At 45.2% G+C, this 22,826-nt stretch overlaps 1 protein-coding gene across 2 annotated transcripts in view; it reads right to left on the reverse strand.

Annotated features, from left to right (window-relative positions):
* akt1 (v-akt murine thymoma viral oncogene homolog 1) overlaps positions 1-19,460 on the reverse strand; it is a 36,350-nt gene extending 16,890 nt beyond the window's left edge. Inside the window, exons 1-2 of one of the 2 annotated variants that reach the window (XM_061082785.1) lie at positions 19,337-19,460; positions 14,133-14,309 (exon numbers count right to left, since the gene is read on the reverse strand). In XM_061082785.1, coding sequence (XP_060938768.1) covers positions 14,133-14,178 — 46 coding nt within the window. In that variant the 5' untranslated portion in view covers positions 14,179-14,309; positions 19,337-19,460. The other variant, XM_061082786.1, reaches the window with a different exon arrangement.
* Positions 19,461-22,826: the final 3,366 nt, after the last annotated feature.

The raw sequence follows: 22,826 nt of genomic DNA on the forward strand, positions 1-22,826 counted from the left end.
CACAGCGGAGTGGGACTTGAATATTTATACAGGAAAAGTGTAATTTATTTTTAATCACGGAGCTGCATATTAACCCCATGCAGAGTCGTGGCAAGCTGTCCTTAATTGCCCCATTTCCTCCAACACAGAAGTGTGGTGTGTGTGTGTGATGTGTGTGTAGGGGAGAGGTGTCAATATGAGCTTCTGTTGCCCTCCTTCAAATATTCACTTGTGACTGATGAAACTGATAACAGATCAGTCTGACCAAACAGCAGCTTAGTGTATGTTACTATAAAATATTTAAAGTGATGGCAAATGTTTTACATTGTCACTTTTCAATATTTGTCACTCCAGACTTGTCAGAATTATGAACTTCCCCTTCCTGCTCTCTAATGGGACATCCTCCATATGGCTTTTCTCAGTTGAGATAAAAAGGCAAGAAGAAAAGGAAAAGGAGGCTTTAGAAAAGAAAACCCTCATTCTGGCAAACTTGACCACACACAGCAGCAGCATGAACCCGGCTGTTTGCACATCCCGTTCCAGCGGGGCGTCAGGCCGTTAAACCCAAAGCAAACTCCAAAGTTTAAAAAATACCTGATTTACCGTCACTGGCAAGGTGCTGGCGACGATTGCCACAGTAGTAGGAAACATCTGGCCCAGAGCACAACATACTATACAGTCCTCAATCCACAGCAGATTCCTGATGTATTATTTTATTTTTCATCTTGGCATTGGAGTCAATTTTTCGTCTACTTATCTGCAGACTAAGTATTTTCAAACACAAACATAGCTCATTTAGTGAGTTGCTCAACTTCCCCATCGTGGGAATGCCACTCTCGCTACCTCCCAACAACTGGATGTACCTATCTAATGAAAAAAATACACACAGGCAGCAGTACGTTTGGTGCATTTCCCTCACGCCTGTTTCAATGTAATTTAATTATCGTGATGAGTTGTTTGTCCGTTTTAAACCACAAGCCTCACCAATCAACTTACACATCAGTCACCCACACATGCACGGCGGTCTCCAGAGAATCCACATGCTTAGTGTTATTTATCCCAAGCCTTCAAGAGAACCAGACTTCATCACTTCAGCAAAGTGGAATCTTCCAGACATCATTGGTTCAAAAAATGAAATAATCAAAGCACAAAAGAGGTTTATTTTAAAAGTATGATACGTAACTTTGGGCCTTGGGGGGGTCTCTCAATCAAAACAATAAAAAAGACCCAGATGGATGATGGAAGCAGCGTGGGGTCGTGGGAGTCTACCTTCACTGATGAGGTAACGGATTCAAGTTTTATCCATGTTTTGCAGCAACGGTAAATGGCTAATCGTGATAAAAACAGCCAACTTGCTCACTGGCTAGCAGAGTGTGTTTTCCCTTCCTCCTCTTTCCCCCGGAAGTTATGGAAGAGACGGGCAAAGCCACGGGTAAAGCGGATATGACTGATTTTAAAGCCTTGAATAAAATTAGGGATTTCTCTGGGTTTGAACATTGTTAGAGGCAGGTTTGAATAGTGAAAATTCACAAGTCGATAAAATATATGTCATAGGTCATTTTAGAAATTTAATGAAGACCTGTTATATGTTGTATATTTAAGAGCACATGCACTCATACAACATTAAGGTAGGAATTGAACCAACAGTCTGTTTGACACAATCAGAAATTGCCTAAATCCTTCCGGGTGAAGCTAGAAAGTCTACAAACTGAGCCTTGTTCTCCTCAGCTGGGCCCCAGCTGGTGCCTCGCTCTGTGGTCAGGTTTTGGCTGACCCATATCCCCCAGCTATAGTTCATGCCAGCACACACTAAAGGACAGTATGTGCACAATGCAGAGGCAGCATAATGAGGCCCCTACCTGACACCATGACACCACACAAAGGGCTCCAGCGTGCACTCTCATCGGTCGAGAGACGCTAAACTTCAGTTTTGGTTTGGTTTCGGCAGGAATGCGGCAAATCACTTCCAGACTGAGCAAAGACCTCATGTTCTTTATAGCAGATCCTGATCTCAAGAGATGTGAATGCATGTATGTGCTTGTGTGTCCTTAAATGTGTGTGTGTGTGAGTGTCTAGTAGGCACTGAGAGGTGTTTGTGTGTAAAACAGATTAAATCAACATCCAGTGTGGAAGTCGGTGAGCTTTGCCTGCCAGCTCCAGTGACGCACAGCACCCATCACAATTAGCATGGGTGTTCATTTGTGACGCAGCAGCGCACGGTGTGACGTGTACTGTGCTGGTAGATGTTCTCCAAACTGAGGCGGCCTCTGGCAAATGGTCGCCGGGGGAGATGACAATGATAGCTCACCACCCTCACACTTGTAAGAACAATACAACCATATATGAACAAATCCGATGTTGATTGAATATTTATTTAAGCCTCGGAAAACACATTGAGGGATAAGACCCTCATTTACAATGGTGCCGAGGGTACAATAAAGACTTGATGCATTGAAGAGTTAATACATTGAATAAATAAGAATGAAATAAATATGCATATATATATATACAGTAATACAAGAAGTTGTCAGAAGTTGAAAATGTCAGAAGTTGATGACATTTAAAGCAGCAAGAGGTTGAGAACTCGTTCGCTAAGCACAGACATTGATTCAGGACAAAATATCAGCGTTCGTTAAAAGGTTTGCAATTTGGCGGCAGTGGGTGCTAACGGTTGCTAGCTATAGCCAGGGCACAAACAGCTTGTGCTGTTACAGTATCAACCAAATCACCCAGTAATTAAAGACTGGGACTGTTAAACTAACAGTCAGGGATCACGTGAAACCGGTAAGATTTTCATCCCCACTGTGATATTAACACACATTTTTCACACGTGGTTGTAAAAAAGGCTAAATTGTTTTTGTGCCTTTTCATCACTGTGACACACAATCTGAAAATAAATGACCGCCACAGATATGTAAATCCACTTCTGCACCTTAAAATTCTTAGCCAGTGCCTCCTCTTTCTAGACACTGCAACTTCCTCGTCTGCGACCGCAAACTGGTCACATGACAACAGTGGAAGCAGCTACATCCGGTTGTCTGTGTGTATGTGTGTGTGTGTGTTTGTCTCCACCACTCTGAAGCTCAACCCCCCTCCCCCCCACACAAACAGTTTACCCTTAGAAAGTAAAGCAACACAGATGACCCTTGTCAGCTTCCCATTTTCATCGAGTTCCCCTTCTTCTGCTTTTATTCGGTTCTATTTTTCACGCTGTGTCGTTCATAAGACAAGACAAGAACCCACAACTGACAGATTTGCTCGCTGTAATTTTGTTTTTTTAATGACTCGAACAGGAGATTAAATGTGAGCACAGAATTTATTATAAAGGTAATTATGCACAAATAATAAAATCAATCTATTCGCTAAATATTTCTCAAAACTCCTGTCTTTATAGTTGCTCCAAGTAGATAGATAGGAGATAGGACTTGACTTTGACGCTTTGGAGAATAGACTCCAATGCATCCTGTGTACAGTGAGAAACAGTGCAGACTGCTGACAGGAGACAATGGGGCCACAGAACAACAGAGGACAGCCTTCTGCTTTTAAGTCACTTCATCAACACGCTGTTCCAGTAAACTAAACTCTTTTGATGTCAACGTGTTCTCCAAAACAGGAAACTCGCCAACAGACAGAGTGACCACAACCTAGATTAGATAAAAAACCTGCTTCGAGTGTCGGGTATCGACTGCAACAGAGTCGACTCGCTCTGCCGCCGCGAGGAAGCATCCACTGAAGGTCCCTGAATCAAATGCTTTTCTAACACATGTAAAGTGTGACAGCGCACATGTGACTCAACTCAACCAAATTAGGGGAAGGACGGGCGGAGAGCGGGAAGACTGATTTGACACCAGATGAGAGATGAGAGAACTCGGGGGGGATGAGAAAGCTACACAGTGTGCAAAGAGTTGTGCTGAGTGGAGCGCTAGTGAGACAGATCACTACATATGCTCCCCACATATGTACGACTGCGCGTAGGGGGGTGCGAGCGCAAGTGAAGTGTGTATGAGCAATGCATAATGTGTGTGTGAGTGCGTACGTGTGTGTGTTTGTGTGTGTGTGTATGGGAGGAGCTGTCAGGGCCTGATAGAGTGTCTTTACATGACAAGCAGCTGCTGAGGTCTGGGATGCGCGCTGGGCAAAGTGGAAAATAATGAACGGAGAACCGCTGCCAAACACAACAGAATTCATCTTTATTTGCCAACTGCTGCCCGGGCCCTGTGTGTGTGGACAGCTCCGGCACGCCGTGGACACGCCCTCCTCTATCCCCTTAACACACACGCTGAGAGAACAGGTTCAACCACAGCTGTACACGGTGGAGCATGTCTGTTTGCGTATGCATGAGCACTGTCGGTAAAAATACTGGTGCGTGATCTGAAAGGGTAACCCCCCCCAGAGTGGTTTGAATAGTGGGAGATTTGTTTGTAGAGCTGTATTTAAAAAGGTTGGGTTTGTACGTGATTTCTTAAACACGATTTATCTGGTTCGTTGAAATCCTCTTCATATCCTGATTAGGGTTGCTAAGGGGTGGAAAGTTTCCGGTAAATTTGAAGATGAAGAAGTTAAGCTTGGGAATTTGGGGAATTTTGAAAAAAAAAAAAAAAAAAACTACGCAAATTAAACGCTGAGCAATAAAAACATAATCCAAAACTCTATTTTAAAGATGTATGGAAGGCAGCACACGCTGCACGTTGGATTTCAACCCTCCACTGTGCATTCTTCCATCACATGCACAGATAATTCCCAGAATCCTTCACACTACAGCAGGGATGATTGAGGCCTGCTGTAGTGTGCAGGACTAGTCAGGTAAGTTTCGATGATATCACTGGGGAAAATATTGGACTGTTCATCTAGCCTATTTCCATTCATTTATCCATCAATTATAAAATATTTTTACAGACTATTCCAATTGTTTGGCTAACTATTTATATCTCTGGCATTGCATTAGTGTTTTTTCACAAACTTTTTTCTCATCTTATTCTACAGAACAATGCCACGTGCACTATCTCATGTATGGAGACATTTCACCCCATCCAATGTAGAAGGAAAGGCTGTGTACATTTGCAAATACTGTGCAAAGACCTATTTTTAGAATGCCACAACGATGCAGAAGCATATAGTCAAGTTCCCAAAGTTTCCTCAGGGCTCAAATCAGCCTATGACAAAACAAAATGTTTATATTTATGTCTGTATATGACAAGGTAAATACAGTTAGTATAAATTACCCACAACATTTCCAGTTAATCATGTTAATTTTCGTTAATTCCCATGGAAAGTTTCCAACTTTGAATATTCCCGGAATTTTGCAACCCTAATCCTGATAGAGCTCAATAAAAAAGGTTGACTGAAGAAAAAAAAGAATAAAGGCTGGTGTCTGGCCTTAATAGGACTGTAATAACACAAGCAATCATTCATTCAAATAAAATGATCAGTTGATGCACATGGCACACACCGACCTGCCTGCACATGGATGTAGCGGCTGCATATTTTCAAAATGTAACCTGCTCTTGAACGATTTTCCAGGATGACAAACCGTAGCTTTAGTTTAATAATTTGATCTCAGGTATGTGTCTTTAAGGTTTGTGAAACTATCTTAACCTATCTATGAGTTTTACCTGTTTAAAGAGAATGTAGCAAGAAAAACATCTATTTGGGCTTCCTTTCGACGCTGAAGCCATTTGCAAGTCAACTTGGTTTAAGAGGCTTTAACAGTACAGCCTCATTGAGGAGTCAATAAACAAAAGGAGAGAAAAACGTGGAATGCTTTAGACATCAGGGAGAGGGAGAGAGAGAAAGAGAGAGAGAGACTACAGAGGTTAGTGGCTGTTTCCGAGAAGCGTTTCGTTCTGTCCGTCTCTACATGACAACGTCGGGAATGCTGAGGTCCCAGCTGCTGTAGCATGTTGGATTTAATAACACACATCATTCAACATTCATCATCACAGTGTCTTGTCAAACCAACAGCTCTGTTGCATCCCCCCCCCCTTTCTGTCCCATCATCTTATAGACTTATAACACTTTCAAAACATAGTATTGCCCCTTAGTTATCTGGCACCTTGGCACCTTGGCACCTTGACACACACACACACACACACACACACACACACACACACACACACACACACACACACACACACACACACACACACACACACACACACACACACACACACACACACACACACACACACACACACACACACACACACACACACACACACACACACACACACACACACACACACACACACACACACACACACACACACACAGACAGACAGACAGACAGTGAGAGGGTCAGACAAAACGCGGCTCTCAGTGCCTACACCCAGAGGTTGGACTTCCTGGGGGGGGTGGGGGGGTCTGCTGTTGGGTTTTGTCCCTCTCTGGCCATTCAGAGCTCGGGGATGAGAGGAAGGGAGCCAGTGGTAACTGCGTGAACTGTGGCATGTGAGTGGTGAGAATCGGATGAGGGGGGGGGGGGGTTAGACGGAGGTTGAGGATTAGGGACTCTGAACTCCAAAGCGAGGGAGGAGGGGAGTAGGGGGGGGGCTGCGCCTTTTGTTGGTTTTCCCCTCAGCCGCCCCCCCCCCCCCCCCCCCCGCCGTCCCTTCGGCCCTTTGCTGCCGCGCTCGGCCCGCGGGCTGCAGCTGTGGCCTGCCACCCTGCGCCCTGCATCTCAATGAGCCACCGTGCGCCCGCCCGCTCCAGAGGAGAGGGGGGGGGGCTCCCTGATGCAGGGGGGGGGGGGGGGGGGTCACTGCTGAGCCCTGGCAACCACAGACTCCGCCCCTTACACCAAACCCCCCTGCTGTGAGCCGCAGGAGGTCAGAAGCCGGGCTGCCCGTGCATCCCCGGGCCCCCAAAACTACCCATGTGCCCCAGCTCGCTGTGCCCATATAAGGCGACGCCAGGCTGACGTGCCACCCTAAACTGTCTGGGGGCTTCGGCCTCCTTCATTTTTTTTACCAAGTCTCTTTATGTCCTCCAGCACCCTCCCCTCCTCCCCTCCTGTCCGACCCTCTTTTGTTCGCCCCTCTCTCTCCCATGCAGCTGGATGGGGGGGGGGGCACTGCCAGGGCTTTGGCAGCGGCAGCAACAGGTTGTGGGGAAGGGCGGCCCTGGCCTCCGATGTAGCCCTCTCTGTCTCTCGCCCTTATCCCTCGCTCCTTTTCTCTGTCACCGCGGTCGCTGCCGCTGCCCCGACAGGAAAAAAAAAAAAAAGTAAAGGGGGATGGGGTGGGGGGGGCACGGTGGAGGCTGCCCTTCGTTCTCACGCTCATAAGAAAGCCCTCACTTCTTCTCCGTGGTGAGTGACACCTGCTGATTACCATAGAGACACTGTGGGAAGTTCCCCCCCCTGCCACACTGGGGCTGAGATTTGCCCCCCCCCCCCCTCTCCCTGGGTAAACAAGCAGTCCATGGATTAGTTAACTGGGTTACTGCATGGCAAACAAATAAACACACATTATTTAGAGGCAAATTAGTGCCAATGAACTCTCAATGACCAGTGTAGGATCTAACACTCTCCGACCAAAAAGACTAAAGAAAGGATCCCGTTTATTTTTGGAGAGGAAGACAATCTCCAGCTGCTCAACGATGTAAAGACCAACTTCCTCTTGAAAGTGTGATGAAACTTTCTGAATCTGAATAAAAGAATGTTCAGCACCAGAGGAAGCTGATGTGGAGGATATTTATCCAGGGTTCATACACATTTTGACCAATGGATTTCCATGACTTTTTCCATGACTTTAAACCAAATTTCCATGACCAAACATTTAGTGAGATCTCGGTGTACACATGAAAAAGTGACAAAATGTAGTATTTATAACAATGAGAGTGCGTTATCCCGCCTGCTTCCCCACCGAACTTTTCAATTAGTATGAGAGAGTATGCCTGCTTGTAGTTTGAGCGTACTTCTTTTAAAAGCATATGAATTATTTAAAACTCAGCGTAAATGAACGACATGAATATGAATATAACAAATTTCCTTCTTTTTTTCAAGCACTTTTCCAGGCCTGGATATAAACATTTAACAATTCCATGACTTTCTCAGGTTTTTCATGACCGTAGGAACCCTGTATATCATAACCTACAGTCAGCTCTCAGTCTGCACACTGAGCATCCCCTTCATCTCCATCTCCCCACCCGCCCTCAACCGGCAAGAGGTGCCAGTGATGTGATTGATGTCGGAGACTGGGAGCTTTCTGCTGGTCCGTAGCCGCTTCCGCCGTGGGTTTTAGTTGTCAGCGGGGTCATTATCCTAGCAACAGGGTGGTGGGTGGGGAGCGTGCGCTGGAAGTGGGGGAGGATGGAAAGTGGGTGAGCTGTTTGGGGCAGGCAGGGAGGGACGGGTGGAGTTAATAGGGAAGAGGAGAAGAGGAAGAATGTAGGAGTTAAGAATGGACAAGAACAAGAGGAATGACAGAGATGAAACAACAGAGACACAAAAAAAGGGGAGGACAGTGACGGAGGCGGGACCAGAGTGGTGGAGGACAGGCGGACTCGGCACAGCAAAGTAAGCACACAGCGGGAGGAGCCGAGCGGTGAAGGTGCCACCTCCCTCAGCCTCCTGGTCCCAGCGGCGCTGCCAGCCAGCCGGCCTGCCGACAGCTGCACCCCACTCATTTACTTCTCTCCACCACATTTAGCAGGAAGACTGCTTCCCATTACCCAGAGCAGGGGGTCTGTGCTGACGGCCGGACCCCCAGCCAGGGCGCTGGTGTCCCGGCGTGACACCCTCTGCTGCTGGACGCTGCCTACGGGGGCGACATCACCCAAGCTGTCGAGCATCTCAGCCTCCACTGCTGTTCATCAGTTTGGTGTTAGATGACATTTTCACCAGAAAATTTGGGGTTAACTGATGAAAAGTTATCTTTTGTAAGAAGTAAAACATGCTTTGTTGGTTGGTTTTGGTCAAACTACTAAATTAACTTTAGTTTGCACAGGTTACTTTGCTACCAACATCTGATTTGTTACCCATAAACTTTTTAGGCTGGTTATTAAAAAATAAAAATATAAATTACAGGAAGGTTTCACTTTTTACTTAATGAAAATAATTACTAAATCCTAATTTACCTGATCTCTTTAAATTCTTTTTCGTAATCTCTGATGTATTCCCTGTACATGTAGATAAAATAACATTAAATTCCCTTCTTGTTCTTTAATTGTTTGATTCTACATATTTTAATAGAAGCTTATAAAAAAATTGAGAATCGCTGAATACATGATTGACTGCAGTAATATGAAAATGAAAGACGGAACGTTGACTAAATGTAGTTTCATAAGTTGTGCTATTTGTTACTTTTGAAAAGTTGGGCACAATCTATATAATATTTAGTGGCCATTTAAAGAAAGTACAGAAATATTTTCCTACAACTCTATCACTTCTATTAACATGGAGGAGACCGAAATTGTTACTTATACTGCAGCCAGCCACCAGGTGGCAATCACGAGGCTGCAGTTTCACTTTTTGGGAGTCGTCATGTCTTACATCTTTACGTCCATGGTGTCGCTGCTTTGATGCAATTGAAACCTTGTGCATGTGTTGTACAGGTATTAAGGGTTTTGTCCTTTATTTGGGGATTAAGTCCAGTATAGAACTGGTTATGATTCTTTCCCCATTCATTTACACAGGTCATGTTGGCCTGAAGTAGCCGCCTGGTGGTGTTGCCAAGATGGATGTCCAGAGTCTTGCCTATATGGACTAAAACCAAAAATGACTCAAAATAAGTAATGAACCTTGTTTATAATTACTCTAACATTTAGTTAAAAAATTTAGATGATAAATAACAAACATTTTAGTAGTATATAAAAGGATAGTGTTATTTGACGTGCCCTTAAGACTTGATTGTGACACTGCAGTTGAAAATATCAGCAAAAGGGACGAGCTATTGCTCCACTTCCACAGTACATCATGTGTGTATGTGCGTCTGTGTATTGCAGCAGTGTGTGGCCCATGACAGCCATAATGAGGGGATGTGTAGGAGCCTGGGCGAGCCCGGCAGCAGAGCTGGCAGCCAGTCAACCTGCTGGGATCCTGAGACCGTCAGCATTGCAGCATCATGAGACATTTTTAATCTGGTGGGTCCGTTACTTTGAAACACGCAACGTGTTCCCTTACGGAGACGTCCCACACAAAACTACACAAGGACCAAACATTCAAGAGCTGAAAGAAAAATGGTTTCCCCTACATGGACCACTGTGTGTGGTGTTTCACACACCCCCGCCCTACTCTCTTGTTCCCGCTTTGCGTCTCATGCACTTTCCTGGACCACCAACAGGGTCTTGCTTGGAGGAGCAGAGCATGGGGCGTCCTTCAGGCACATGACCAGCGAAGGAGCAAATCAGCTCATGCTCTCCAAACCGAACCACGAGAGGCTCTGTGCAGCACACAGCATCCGTCCGCTCTGCCGAGGCCGACCGGGTCACTGAGCAATGTTCTGGGAATATCACAAAGTCGCTGCTCAACTTCTGTCGCTCTGTGTCCGCCCCCCACCCACCACCACAACCTTTATCTCCCCCTCGCTATCTCATACTGCTGTGTTCTCCGCTCTCCCTCCCTCCCTCTCTCACCGCACCCCTCCCCTCATGAGTCAGAGCCAGCTGAGCGTGCTACCCAAATCCAACAGTTGTTGTGGCCTTCGTTAGCCTAACGAGGGGGCCGGCTCTTTATACTTGTCAGGGAGCAAATGAGTCAAACAAACAAGGGCCAGGGAAGAGGGGAGGACAAGCGAGCGCTGTTCTGTCGAGCTTCACTGGGTTCTTGGCCGCGGCGCTTCCCTGGAAACTAGGGAACCCACAATCTGCCTCTTTGATGTCTGATGATGCTCGGGCTTTGATGGAAAAACACACTAGCAGAAAAGAAATAACATGCTACTCGGCCTCTGTGGCCACTAGAGGCCGTAGGCACATTCAGAGCGTGTGGGTGCACTGTGACGGATCTAAAAGGGAAGTATCATTTGGGGACGTATAACAACTGGTTGTGATAGTAACAACAGAGTTACAGTGTTTATGCAGGGCTGTACTTGCGATGTGGTCTGTGCGTAAAAGGGCGCTGGGTAACGTCCTGCTGGCAGCGTAACGTCTGAATAAATAGGCTTTGCACTTGTCAATACACACGCACTTATTTGCATACGCATTTCTAGACGTACACACACACGCACACACACACAACTCCCGTCCTACTCAGCGACTTTGTCTTGCATTCCAAAAATTGTCCTTCCAAAAACAGATAAACCAAGATAACCGTCACAACAACACATCGCAGACAGTGTCCATGAGCCAGACACATTACTGCAGCACATAGGCTTAAAGAGGAAAATATCAAGGTGTGTCCTTCAGAATGAGATCATTTCACTGAGTGCAGTCTGTCTGGAACAAATGTACGGAGCCCTCGGAGGCCAAGAATCTGCAGCTCTAATGACAGAGTCGCTCCACTGGGGGGGCTAGCGGGAATAATGAGGCACAATGGCTGCTACGGATTCTTTATCGAGCATTCTGAACATGAGTAATCAGACAGGAATCAAATAGCGAAAGTGAGAGTGTGTGCGTGTACTTGTGTGTGTGTGTGTGTGAGCTGTGGCACCAGAGCTGCAGCCGGTGACAAGCTCACCATAAAACCATTAAACGAGGCATCACTGGAGGACGACGTAACACTTTAGACGACGTAACACTTTAGACTGTGCTCGCTTTTGTTAAGTCATGGTTTGGAGCGGGACCATCTCCGTGGAGCGCACGCACAATGTTGATGGAAATATGGAGGGACGTCCTTTTGAAAACGTTAAATTTGTGTTTTGAGTGCACACATGGGAGTAATGAGCAGGCTGAACACACTTGGAAGTGGTATAAGCCATTTATTATTACGCCCACATGGTGATGTGAGTCACTTGGGTGGCGCCATCACACACAAACACACACGCACGCACTCACACACGCACAACATTTAACGAAAGGTGCATCATGGGAGGATAGCAGTTTAGGGGGGGGCTCCCGGCCGAGCTGATGGACACAGAGACAGGGCTACTTGCAGGTTCACCTTCTGTGCCGTGACTCTGGGGCAAAGACTGCGTGACAGTGACGCGACACTAAAAGCCTTCCTGTCAAGGAGGCAGCCGGACGCCCTCCAATCAAAACACTGCGGCTCTGGGTGACATTTCACAGGGCACAGCTGCTGGGCTGCGACAGCATGCCAACTCACTATTCCTGAAGGGTTGTTTGTTTGTTTCCCTTCAGGAATAGTGAGTTGGCATGCTGTGTGTGTGTGTGTGTGTGTGTGAAACAACTAGAAGGCTATCACTGCTAGCAGTTTGTCTGTGTGTGTATGTGTACATGCACATGTACTGTCACACAAGCCAACAACTGTTATTCTAACGGTCACTATTTGACTTCTGGTATAGTTACACTTAACACAGGCTCTCGGTCAAAATTATTTTATCGGCTGAAAATAAGGAAAAAAGATGTGCCAATTTTGTTGATATATAAATGAACAGACATAGAATGAATGATACTTTAGCCTAAACCTTTGACTGTAATGCAACACAAATTAAATTTTACACGTTTTCTTCCAAATAAATGATGGTTCTGCTTCCAACACAACCAGAATGACACTCAGTAGAGTGCAAACCTCCACCAAGGCCCAACAGTCTCCTTATGAAACCTCACTTAAATTCAATAGATCCGGATTTTGATTGCACCAAATTTGACACACTCTTCTCTGAGAATACAAAGAAACAGTTGAAAAACCAATTATCTCACTATGTTAAAGGAAGTGAAAAACAAAAATGTAATGTGTTCTTCCTGGGGTAATGCCCAACCCCTCCCCAAGATTTTGCATGATCCTGTTAACTAACTAACGCAGACAAAAACATATTTTTTCGCTATAGTTTTAGATGCAGATGATTTATCATTAATCCAGGATTATTGATTTGATAAAGGTCTTAACAAGGTTTCTACCTTTTTATCATTGGTCAACACTAAATAGAACTTTTGCTGATAAGACACAAACAGCAACCAATGTTTAGTCCGTAGGCTCACTGGAATGACCAGGGTGTGTCTGCCTCCGACCGACTGAGTCCAACCAGGCTGACTGACCCTTTCCTAAAACAGCAGACTGTTATGCTCTTAGGCCAGGCCTCAAGGAGGGAGGGGCTGGGTGGCTAACACACCACAGCAGAACTCTGTTCCCCCCATAGAGTCCCAAGGAACTCTCCTGGTGACCTGCTCCCATCACCTTATCCCCTCAGTCAGAGCCTCGGTTTCCCCTCTTCCAGTAAAAGCCTGGATCTCTGGCACTGGGCCTGGGCGCCCTTCAGCGGTTTTGGAGAAATTCCTGATCCTATTTTGCCCCTGGTGGTGGTGGTGGTGGTGTGGGGCTGCGTGAGCCAGTCGCAGTTCGAAAGGCAGAGTTAGTATGAACACATTAAGCTGCTCAAAGCCAGCAGGTATGTGAGGAATGCCTCTTCGTCCAAACAACAGGACTCACGCCCGACACAGAGCCACACCACGCCACACAAGCACTGTCAGAGCAGCTGAATGGGGCCCACTGGGGACTCCACAACTGGGTGGCTCTTTAGATCTGTGGCTGTTCAAATATGGTTCAACTAGTAATCAATCCCCACGGACATCTGGGATTGAGCTCAGGCATTTCTGCAGCTTTTATTTTAATATAATACACACTACAGTAAACTGTTGCCTAATCCAAGAATGCCAGGAATGAAGATAAACTAGTCGAAACATTTTAATCATTATACTGTACTCCAATTAACGCCCCAAAAGAGCTGTAGATAAAACCTTCCATGCATGTGCTGAATGCATAAACCAAGTAGAATTGGTTAAATGCATTAGTCCGACAGGTATTGACAAGAGATTACAAACAAAAAGTACATTATTATCGTATTTCGGGGGTATTTCTTTGCCTGCAGTCAGTCCGGAATATTTCTGAGTTATGGTTTCACGTGCACAGGGTGATTATGACTCTACAACATCTTGATTTAATTGTAAACTGCACAAAGGAACATCAAATTATGAGGTGCATTCAGTTATGATCTTTTCGAGGTTCAAGTGCAGATGTATTCCAAAACACCAAACACTCAAGACTTAACAGCAGATATTAAATCAAACTGCAACGCAAAAGATTTATCTGTCTGTCTATTTACCTCTTTTATGGAGCCATCCCTCCTTGACGATCACCACATTGGTCATGATGGTGGGCAGGGTTGAGGATCCAGGTTTCCAACAGGAAGAGACACAGCTTCGCTTCCTTCACGCAGCCCTGTGCAGGAGCCTGGAGACGGGGTCCTGGGGTTTATAGCCGACTTCTCAATGGTGGTAACCTATTAGTTGAAGAGGAGTCAAAATTAGGCCCGTATTGAGGTAAAAGATTTCTTTCCACTTGTCTGAATATTAACCCTCGGGTCAACAGGCAGTGGAATTGAGAAGATCCTCTTGCTTTATGGCCCAGTTAGAGGAGTACAAGCTAAAACCACAGAGCCGTCCCTTTCAGATGTGAAACCTGCACCGCTGCAAGGTCAAATATCTGTGTAAGGCCGCGGTCTTTGGCATTTACAATAAAGTTTCCCGTATTGGAAAATTCCATGCTGTTCTCACAAAACACAACCATTTCTGAAATACTGAGCTTTCTTTTCTACTCGTGATGAGAACAGCAGTGAGTTAGAAAATAAAGTCATCCAATAATGTCAAAATGATTGAAGTTATTTTGCAGTTGCACAGCTTATGGTTGGATCCTTTCCTAAAATCATATACAAATGCTGTCCATGTTGATTCTGTAACCAAATCCTTTTTCTTGCGTTTTTACTCTGTAGGTATAAGTGTCAGGAATGTTGAAAATGTAAGTGATTTGGAAACGTTTGATGAATGTGATGTCTCTGCTGTAGGTATACGAGTTTCTAAGAGGGTGGGGGGGCAGCAGACTTTGTAGACTTTTGTTTTGGTTAAAACTCAAACGAGACTGAAAGTCCGACGTAAAATGTCTGAACACAAAAGGATTTTCAAATCGCTATTTTCCCTGATCAGAGCAACACTTAAGTGTTCCACGTTTTGATTAACTTCCCTATGTTTTTAATTTATGACCATATTTAGTCTTTATGATAGAGCTCAGCAGTCTCCAAACATAAAAACTCATCAACCTGTGCTTGTACATATTGCTCAGAATATATATTTTAGTATGATACAGATGTTTCTGTTATTATGAAATAATAGTTTAGAGTTTCAAATGAAGTTATTTATATTACTCGACCACTTAAGTCATGTTAATTAAGATTTTGCCTAACAAATACTTGATAATGAAACACATTATAGATTACTAGAATGCTGCTGTCATAAGTCTCTGTGAACACTGGAAAATGTCCAGACAATCTCTGGAGTTTGCTTTTCAAATATGAAGAATGCAGCAGGTATTCTCTAATTAGACGCGTTGACAACATTAGATTCATCTCCGGGTGACGGGTGGCTCAGCGTGCAGGTTGCAGGACATAAATTATGCTGCAGAGCTCATTCGTTTTTGTTAACAGCACATCAATGCAGGCGTCATTCGTCAGTGTCTTATGAAACCTCTTTCACATTCTGAAAGGTTTGTATTCCTGTCTTTTTTCAGGTTTCACATCCATCACGTGTTAGAGAAAAAACCACCACCAACACCCCTCTGAATTATCTCCTTCTGTATTCTCACGTGGGTTTACTCAGACTCTCCAGAGTGAAACAGAACAGCAACTGAATGGGCCTGAATGTGTGATTTTTTTAGTAATGATTTGGGGAAGTTGTGGGTAGAAAGTGCATTGTTTACTGCTCTTTTACACGCCGCAAACCCTGAGTGCTGGGGTTTTCATTCACCATGACCTGTGGTGGAAGTGGTGCGGAAGTTTGTGTCCAGAACAACAACTTGGGCAAATCTTCTCACACAAAACAGATGTGAAAAAAGCTGCCGTCACATTATAGGGACCATGTCAAAAGGTCTTCAGAGAGACAAATGAAAACTAGAGCCATCTCATCTGTATACCTGCTCACACTCTAATGAGAGTTTATGATATAAGACGGGATAACACTGGACTGACAGTCATCTGGTAAACCAAACAGGGCTGAATTCCAGCAGCAGCAGCATATACGAAGAAACCTGCAGGCTATTGTAACCAAAACACTCAACCTTTTCATTAATTCAGAGCTTCTTTAGGATATAATACAGCTTTCAGAGCAGGAGGGAAGCAGGAGAATGATCAATTGCCACGCTTGTTCACACAAATGTCACATACTGCACCAGGCGATATCCGACCATCAACTGAAATCAATTTGCCTGCCGCTGCTCCGTCAGAGTGAAGCCATCAAAAGGGAGCTCTGTTTGAGTGACCCCCATCCAGCCTACTGGTGGGGACAACAACAGGAAGTGGATGTGACTATTGACAGGCTGCGAGTCATATCAGTACAGCTCCAGGCTCGAGTGAGTCTGTCTGCGAGTGTGCGATCAACACGTCTTTCTCGGCCTCTGCCCGCTTCCATCAATGAGCAAAAGTGAGTTTAGGAGAGCAGGAGTTTATTTTTGCTCACTGTTGTTGCTTATTGCACTGGGGTTGTGGTGCTTGTGTCACACATTCGATGTTGGAAGGATCTTGGAGCGAGGGATTTGAAGAAAAAGAAAAAGCAAACTGAATGCAATTCAAACCAAGGTTCACACAAACTGTTGGATCCGTTCGGCATCTTGGTGTGTCCTCTGTGACACAGGCACGCACACATAATACACACATCGGGACACATCACACAAACAAACCTAAGCATGCGCACCACAGCCAAAAAAGCAACACATGCACAAGACCGGCTCTGGAGCCACAACAGAGCGCTGCTGTTTTAATGGGAGCGACCTGTTGCTACTGCGGCCTGTGTGGAAAAGCTGGGCCGCTGCCAGCGCTGCAGCCAGCAGCCACTGAATGAACCCAATACCCTGACAGCGGGTCACATGGTCCTCAGGCCTCTGGGCCACCGCCTGCCTGCCCGCCTGCCTGCCCGCCCTGCTGTCAGTGCAGCTCTCAATCATTCATCTTTCTGGCTCCAGCTCCAGGGGCGAACCCCATTCGATGCAAATCAGTGTCATGCAGCCGAGATGCCACACACCGAGCCTGTCATTGGACCAGAGAAGACAGTCCCACTGAGTTTAGGGCAGGAAGCAGAAATTCAGGTCAACATCGCCACACTTCCTTCATCGCAGATCGATAAGATACAAGACTGCTTTTGCTCTATTTTCTGCAGGCGCTCTAGTTAAACAACTATGTCAGCAGCTGGCTTGTGGCTACAAAAGATAGAACATTACATTTAGATATTTAAGATTTGAGGAAACGGGAGCACCAAACATGTTTACCTGTTGCCTCAAAACGGTTCCTGAAGCCACATTTGGTTCGTGTTGTAATGAGACAATGGAACCACTTCTAGTCAGATCTACTACTCGCTGCCAAGTTCCTCTTTCAAGTTCCCTGAAAACACATCGCCAGTGATAAGAATATTGTGGGTAGTGGCAGCTAAAAAACCAGACCACGGCTCTGGTAACCTTGAAAGCCAAGAGGGCTCACTGCTTTAATCCTGTGATGACACCAACAGAAACCCAAACACGAATCATGTCGATGTATTTGTTTGCAGACAAGCTAGAGTCGGACTTATATGAATAAACACCAGTCGTCACAACCTCCTTCTGTCTCCAGAGACTTTGAAGTCTGTGCTCTGTTACAAATGAAATCACTTGGTCGTTTAGCAGCGTGGAGCAACCAGCAAACAAGATGAATGAAATCAAAGTGTTTACTTCTCCTCAGTTTTCCCGAGAACACAGCTGTGATGCGCTGGTGACGCGGTGGGCTACAGTCATCGGAAGCGCATGGCTTTTCAGTGACAATACATCTAAACTCCTGAGGCAGAGGGCTGGGGGAGTGGGGGTTGTGGTGGTCACCATAAGTCTGCCTGTGTGTACAGGGACAAACTTTCAAACCGCATTCCTCGGATTTCTGCATGCGACTGGTGGCACATTTGCGTCAATGGAGCTGCGAGGGGATCGGGTGGGAGGCGACTGGTATTTTCTAAATAGAACAGGGACAGCCGAGCAGTCACTGGCTGCATCATGACGCCGGCGCTGTTGCGTCTTCCACGGGTCACATGGCACGTCCCCCTGCACACACACTGGACAGATGTAGTCTCATGACCGATAAACACAGTTTGACAGTAAAGGCAGAAACCGGTGCAGCATGCCTGGGGACAATGTTCCCTTTCCCCATACTGTACATGCAAATGCAAATCCCTGAGAGATGGAGACAAACAGACAATAACATCAGTAATACCATCAGTACCACATGATTACACTTTACGTCAGAGGCGCCGATTTCATAAGATTCCAGCGAAAAATGACGCCACTTTCTAAAGAACCACTCAGGCTAACCTGATTCAGCGCTAACATGCATAGCTGTCACCAGTGGAAGTGAAGAGAGGGTGAACCTTATCACCGAAACACTGGAAACCACATGATCGGTCGAGATGGACTCAAAATAGCCCTATCGTGACCTTCTCTTCCCCCTTCTGACCTCCCTGTGAGTGAAAAGAGGTTCTTTAAGGGAGAGATACAACAAGTCACAACAACAGATGTGTGTCACTGTGTGTGTGTGTGTGTGTGTGTGTGTGGGTGCAGCAGTGTTACAGCAACAGGCAGGGAAGCACAAGCGTATAAACTGAGTGAGTGACTGCCTCTCACAGTCACTCACTCGAACCAGTAAACAAACGCTGTGGTGGTGGATGACAACAACAACAACAACAATTGGAGTCGAGCTCGTTTGTTTGTGTTTTCATTCACCTCCTGGCTCCAGTGAATCAATAACAACTAGCACGGATTAAAGTAGCAGGACTGCAGATATTATATGGCCTGGGTTGGGGTGGGTGGGCATGGGCCGGGGGGGGGGTCTGTGTTGCCCTAGAAGTGGTGGTGTTAGCCCCCCCTAGACCCCTCCCCTCCCCTCCCAAAACAATGATGGCTAGCTAATGACGGTTAGCATGTAGATGTTTGTTTGTGTGGCGGAGGGAGGGAGGGGGGGAAACAAAAACAACGATAACTCACTAAGAGGGACGAGTGCGCGCATGTGTGTGCGTGTGTGTGTGAGAGAGAGAGAGAAAAGCAACAACTTCTTCTTCTTCTCCTCCTCCTGCTGCTCCTCCGGCGGCGCAGCGAGGTGAGCGAAGCAGCGAGAGGATCTGGGGCCTAGCGGGGCAGCCCGGGTGAGAAGCACCGCATCCCATGTGAAGCACAATGGGGACCTACCCCGTCTCAGCCGTCGGCCTCTCTCTTGGTTTGAGCCGCGCTGGAGGAGAACGCGGACGGGTTTACCTGCGCGGGGGGGTTCAACAGGGCGTCCGGGTCATGGTCGGAGAGGTCGTGTCGGGACTGGGAGTCGGTGGCTCCTTCAACAACCTGGACAGAAGTCTCTCATTGACTCCGTTTCTCTCGCCTTTCTTCCACTACACCTCCCTGCCTGCCGCTCCGGCTGCGATGCCTCTGTGGCGCCCGCGGCTCTCCCCGGGTCCTAGCGCCCGCCCGGTTCACCGCCGCTCGCTCGGGTGTAGTAGTGGAGGCTTTCATGAGGCCCCCATTGAAAAAAACATACACCCACCCCAGCCCTGCAGTGTTTCTATAGGAGCCCATTCTGCGTGTGGCCCCGTTGAACCCGGCGCTGTTTTATCTGGAGCCACAATGGCGTCCGGGAGCCACTCCAGTGTGGTTTCCAGGGGGATCCTCTCTACTTTCTCTTTTTTTTTTTTTTACAATTCCTCAATCACATGAGGTCATAGACTTGTTTTTAAAAAGTCACTGCCGGAAGTGGAGATATTAAGGGTTCACCTGGCTGCAAGTTCACTTTCTGATTCTTGTTCTTAATTGTTTGGGTCCACTTTTATTCAAAACATTTTCATGGTTTTTTAACATAACTATGAGACCCACTGGCGGTGTCTGAAATGAGCCACCCATCCACCAACCCCTACTTTACCCCTTAGCACTGTCTTCTATGTAGACGACTATATGGGCAGTGTTACATTAAGGAGATACTTCACACGAAAATGAAAATCACTCATTATCTACTCACCACTATTGAATTGTTTGAGTCCACAAAACACTTTAGGAGTTTCAGGGGTAAACAGTGTTCCAGACAAATCCAATACAATTGAAGTAACTGTGGACCACTTCTTCAAACAGAAAAAAACAGAAAATGCCTTGATTCTGCTCCTGTGGCGTAATCCAAGTGTCCGCAAGAACCCGGCATTCAGATTCGACTCGAAAAAGCATCAATTACTTCATGTTTTCACCCTAAACGTGAGGATAACAGGACATTTAGGAATTTCATGTTTTTTTCTGTTGTATTTTTCTGTTCGAAGAATCAGTCACCAGTTACTTCTATTGAATTAGATTTGGCTGCAACGCTGTTTACCCCTGAAACTCCAAAAGCCTTTTGTGGACTCAAACACTTCACCCACCCATCCATCAGCATAGTGGTGAGTAGATAATGAGTGAATTTTCATTTTTGTGGGAATCCTCCCTTTAAAGGTTCGTCTGGCTGCAAGTTTACTTTCTGATTCTAGTTCTAAATTGTTTCGATTTTATTCAAAAAAAATGTATGGTTTTTAAACATAAATGTGTGATGTGGGACATGTGTCGAATGCATAGTACAGTCCAATTACTGTCTGATGACACTTTACTACAGTGTTAGTATGCGTGAAATGCCACGTAGTGCATATTATGAACTGTTCTTGCTAACAATGGCTAGCTGGCTAACGTACACATTGTTCCGGTGCATCTGGAAAGCTATCAACTCGGGTTACTCGGGTGTGACATCATTACGATGGTCGATGTGTAATGGAACGCGACAATACTGAGCTCATCAGCAAAGGAAAATAAGTTTTCTCTGCTGCTTGGTATAAATACTTAGATAAAACATGGTGAATGATGTTTAAATGTAGAAATAAACATGATTGTCTCATTTTATTCTATGATGTGTTGCCGTGCTCGACTTTACATAACTACGACATGTTGGGCTGTTCCTGTTGCCCTATTTCCCTTCATCTCTCTGGTGGGAGGGCAATGCATTATGGTATATAGTGCTCGGTTAGTGACCATTGATGCATTGTGGGAAACAATGAGTGCACGGTATAAAGTTTCACTAAATATCTGTACAGCACTTTCAAAATGGCAACTTCACTTTATAATGGACTGTACAGTGATAAGTGAGAGATTTCTGACACAGACTCTCTCCTTTGCTTGCTCCGGCTTTCTGAAAATGTGTGCTCAAATGGGCCATTCAGATCTGGATGTCCTATGGGGCTCCTGTTGAGTGACACTTCCGGAGCTAGGATTTTTTTTGTTTTGCCCACAGTAGTTCCATCACAGTATCCGAGTGAAGCTTCCTTGCAGTCGTCATGATGAATTGTCTCTCTAAAGCAGCTCCTGCAAACCCAGATGCCGCAGGTATGAGGAAACAAGCCTGAAGCTCTTCTGTAGGCTGAGCAAACCAACACAGAAGTCTCCATGATGTCAGAAAATAGGAACAAATTCCTCAGTGCCCAAGTCCACTTGATATTTGATTGTTACATTTGATCAGTTGTCCTCAATCCCAAAACATTCAGTTTACAATGAGATAAAACTAAGAAAACCAACAATATCCACCTTCAAGGAGCTGGAATCAGTTACTATTAAATGAATTACCCTTAAAAATTATATTATATCTAACACACTAGCAAAAGTCATTTAATCATTGATAGGGACATATAGTTTTATAAATTGTATCTGCAAATAATCTAGTTATAATTGCACATGAACAGTTAAAGTTACAGAGTACTTGAGATCTAAAAAAAAAAAAATATATATATATATATATAACATTCACTATGAAACAATTCCAAGTGGCTCGCATTAAAAAAATTAAGATTAAAACTGTAAGTAAAGAGTCAAATATTGAAAACTACTAAAAGGAAAAAGCACATGTTGGACTAAAGCATGAGCCTTAAACTCATGTCAAAGCTGCTCAGCTGTCAAGGAGCAAAGGTTTTGGTCTTGCACATTGAAAACAATGAAGTCACTACAGGACCTGGCATATAGCCCTGTATAGGCTAGTTAAATGGTATTCAAATGTATTTAAGAAACTGACAAGTCACCATTGTCAATGGTGCAGTCATGGATGTGATGCTGCATGTCGTTAGCACTTTGCCGCATGTGTCTGCTGCTTTATTTGTGACACCTGACAGAAGAACATCACAAGGGTCATTGACATTTTCAATGAAAACCAAGTAAACTACAAACCTTTAGATTTGTTCCTTTGTGGACAGTAAACCTTTATAAATTAACTTTTACAATTCTTTGGCACTTAGGCACATCTGTTTTAGCTTGGTGGAGTGTTATTTTTCTAGAGGTTTCCAACACACTGCGTTAATCAGGAGATGGAATAAAATCACTACAGCGATAACGGATCAATCACTGTGATAAGCTCCCAAAAATCTAAAGACAGTAGTAAGTGGACTTTGAGTAGACATTGTTTTGTCAAAGTATTGTTCCCAGGGTCAATAATTAATTTTCCTGTAAGATGAAAATGCGGCAACACAAAGGTACAAAGAGCCAGAACAGATATAATGAATGTAGCTTGGGTCCTCATTAAGCAGTAAAAGGAAATGTAAAAGCATTAAGAAAAATATCAGGTTATATCAGATTGTAACTCTGCTGTTTATACCGGATTATTTTGAGATAAACAGTCATCTACAGCCACAGACTTCCTGGCAGGGAGGCAGGATTAAACCAGTTCAGAACAGGTACAGACAGGCCGGCTCAGTAAGAGATC

This window comes from Limanda limanda, chromosome 12, assembly GCF_963576545.1.
Source record: "Limanda limanda chromosome 12, fLimLim1.1, whole genome shotgun sequence".
Classification (NCBI taxonomy): Eukaryota; Metazoa; Chordata; class Actinopteri; order Pleuronectiformes; family Pleuronectidae; genus Limanda; species Limanda limanda.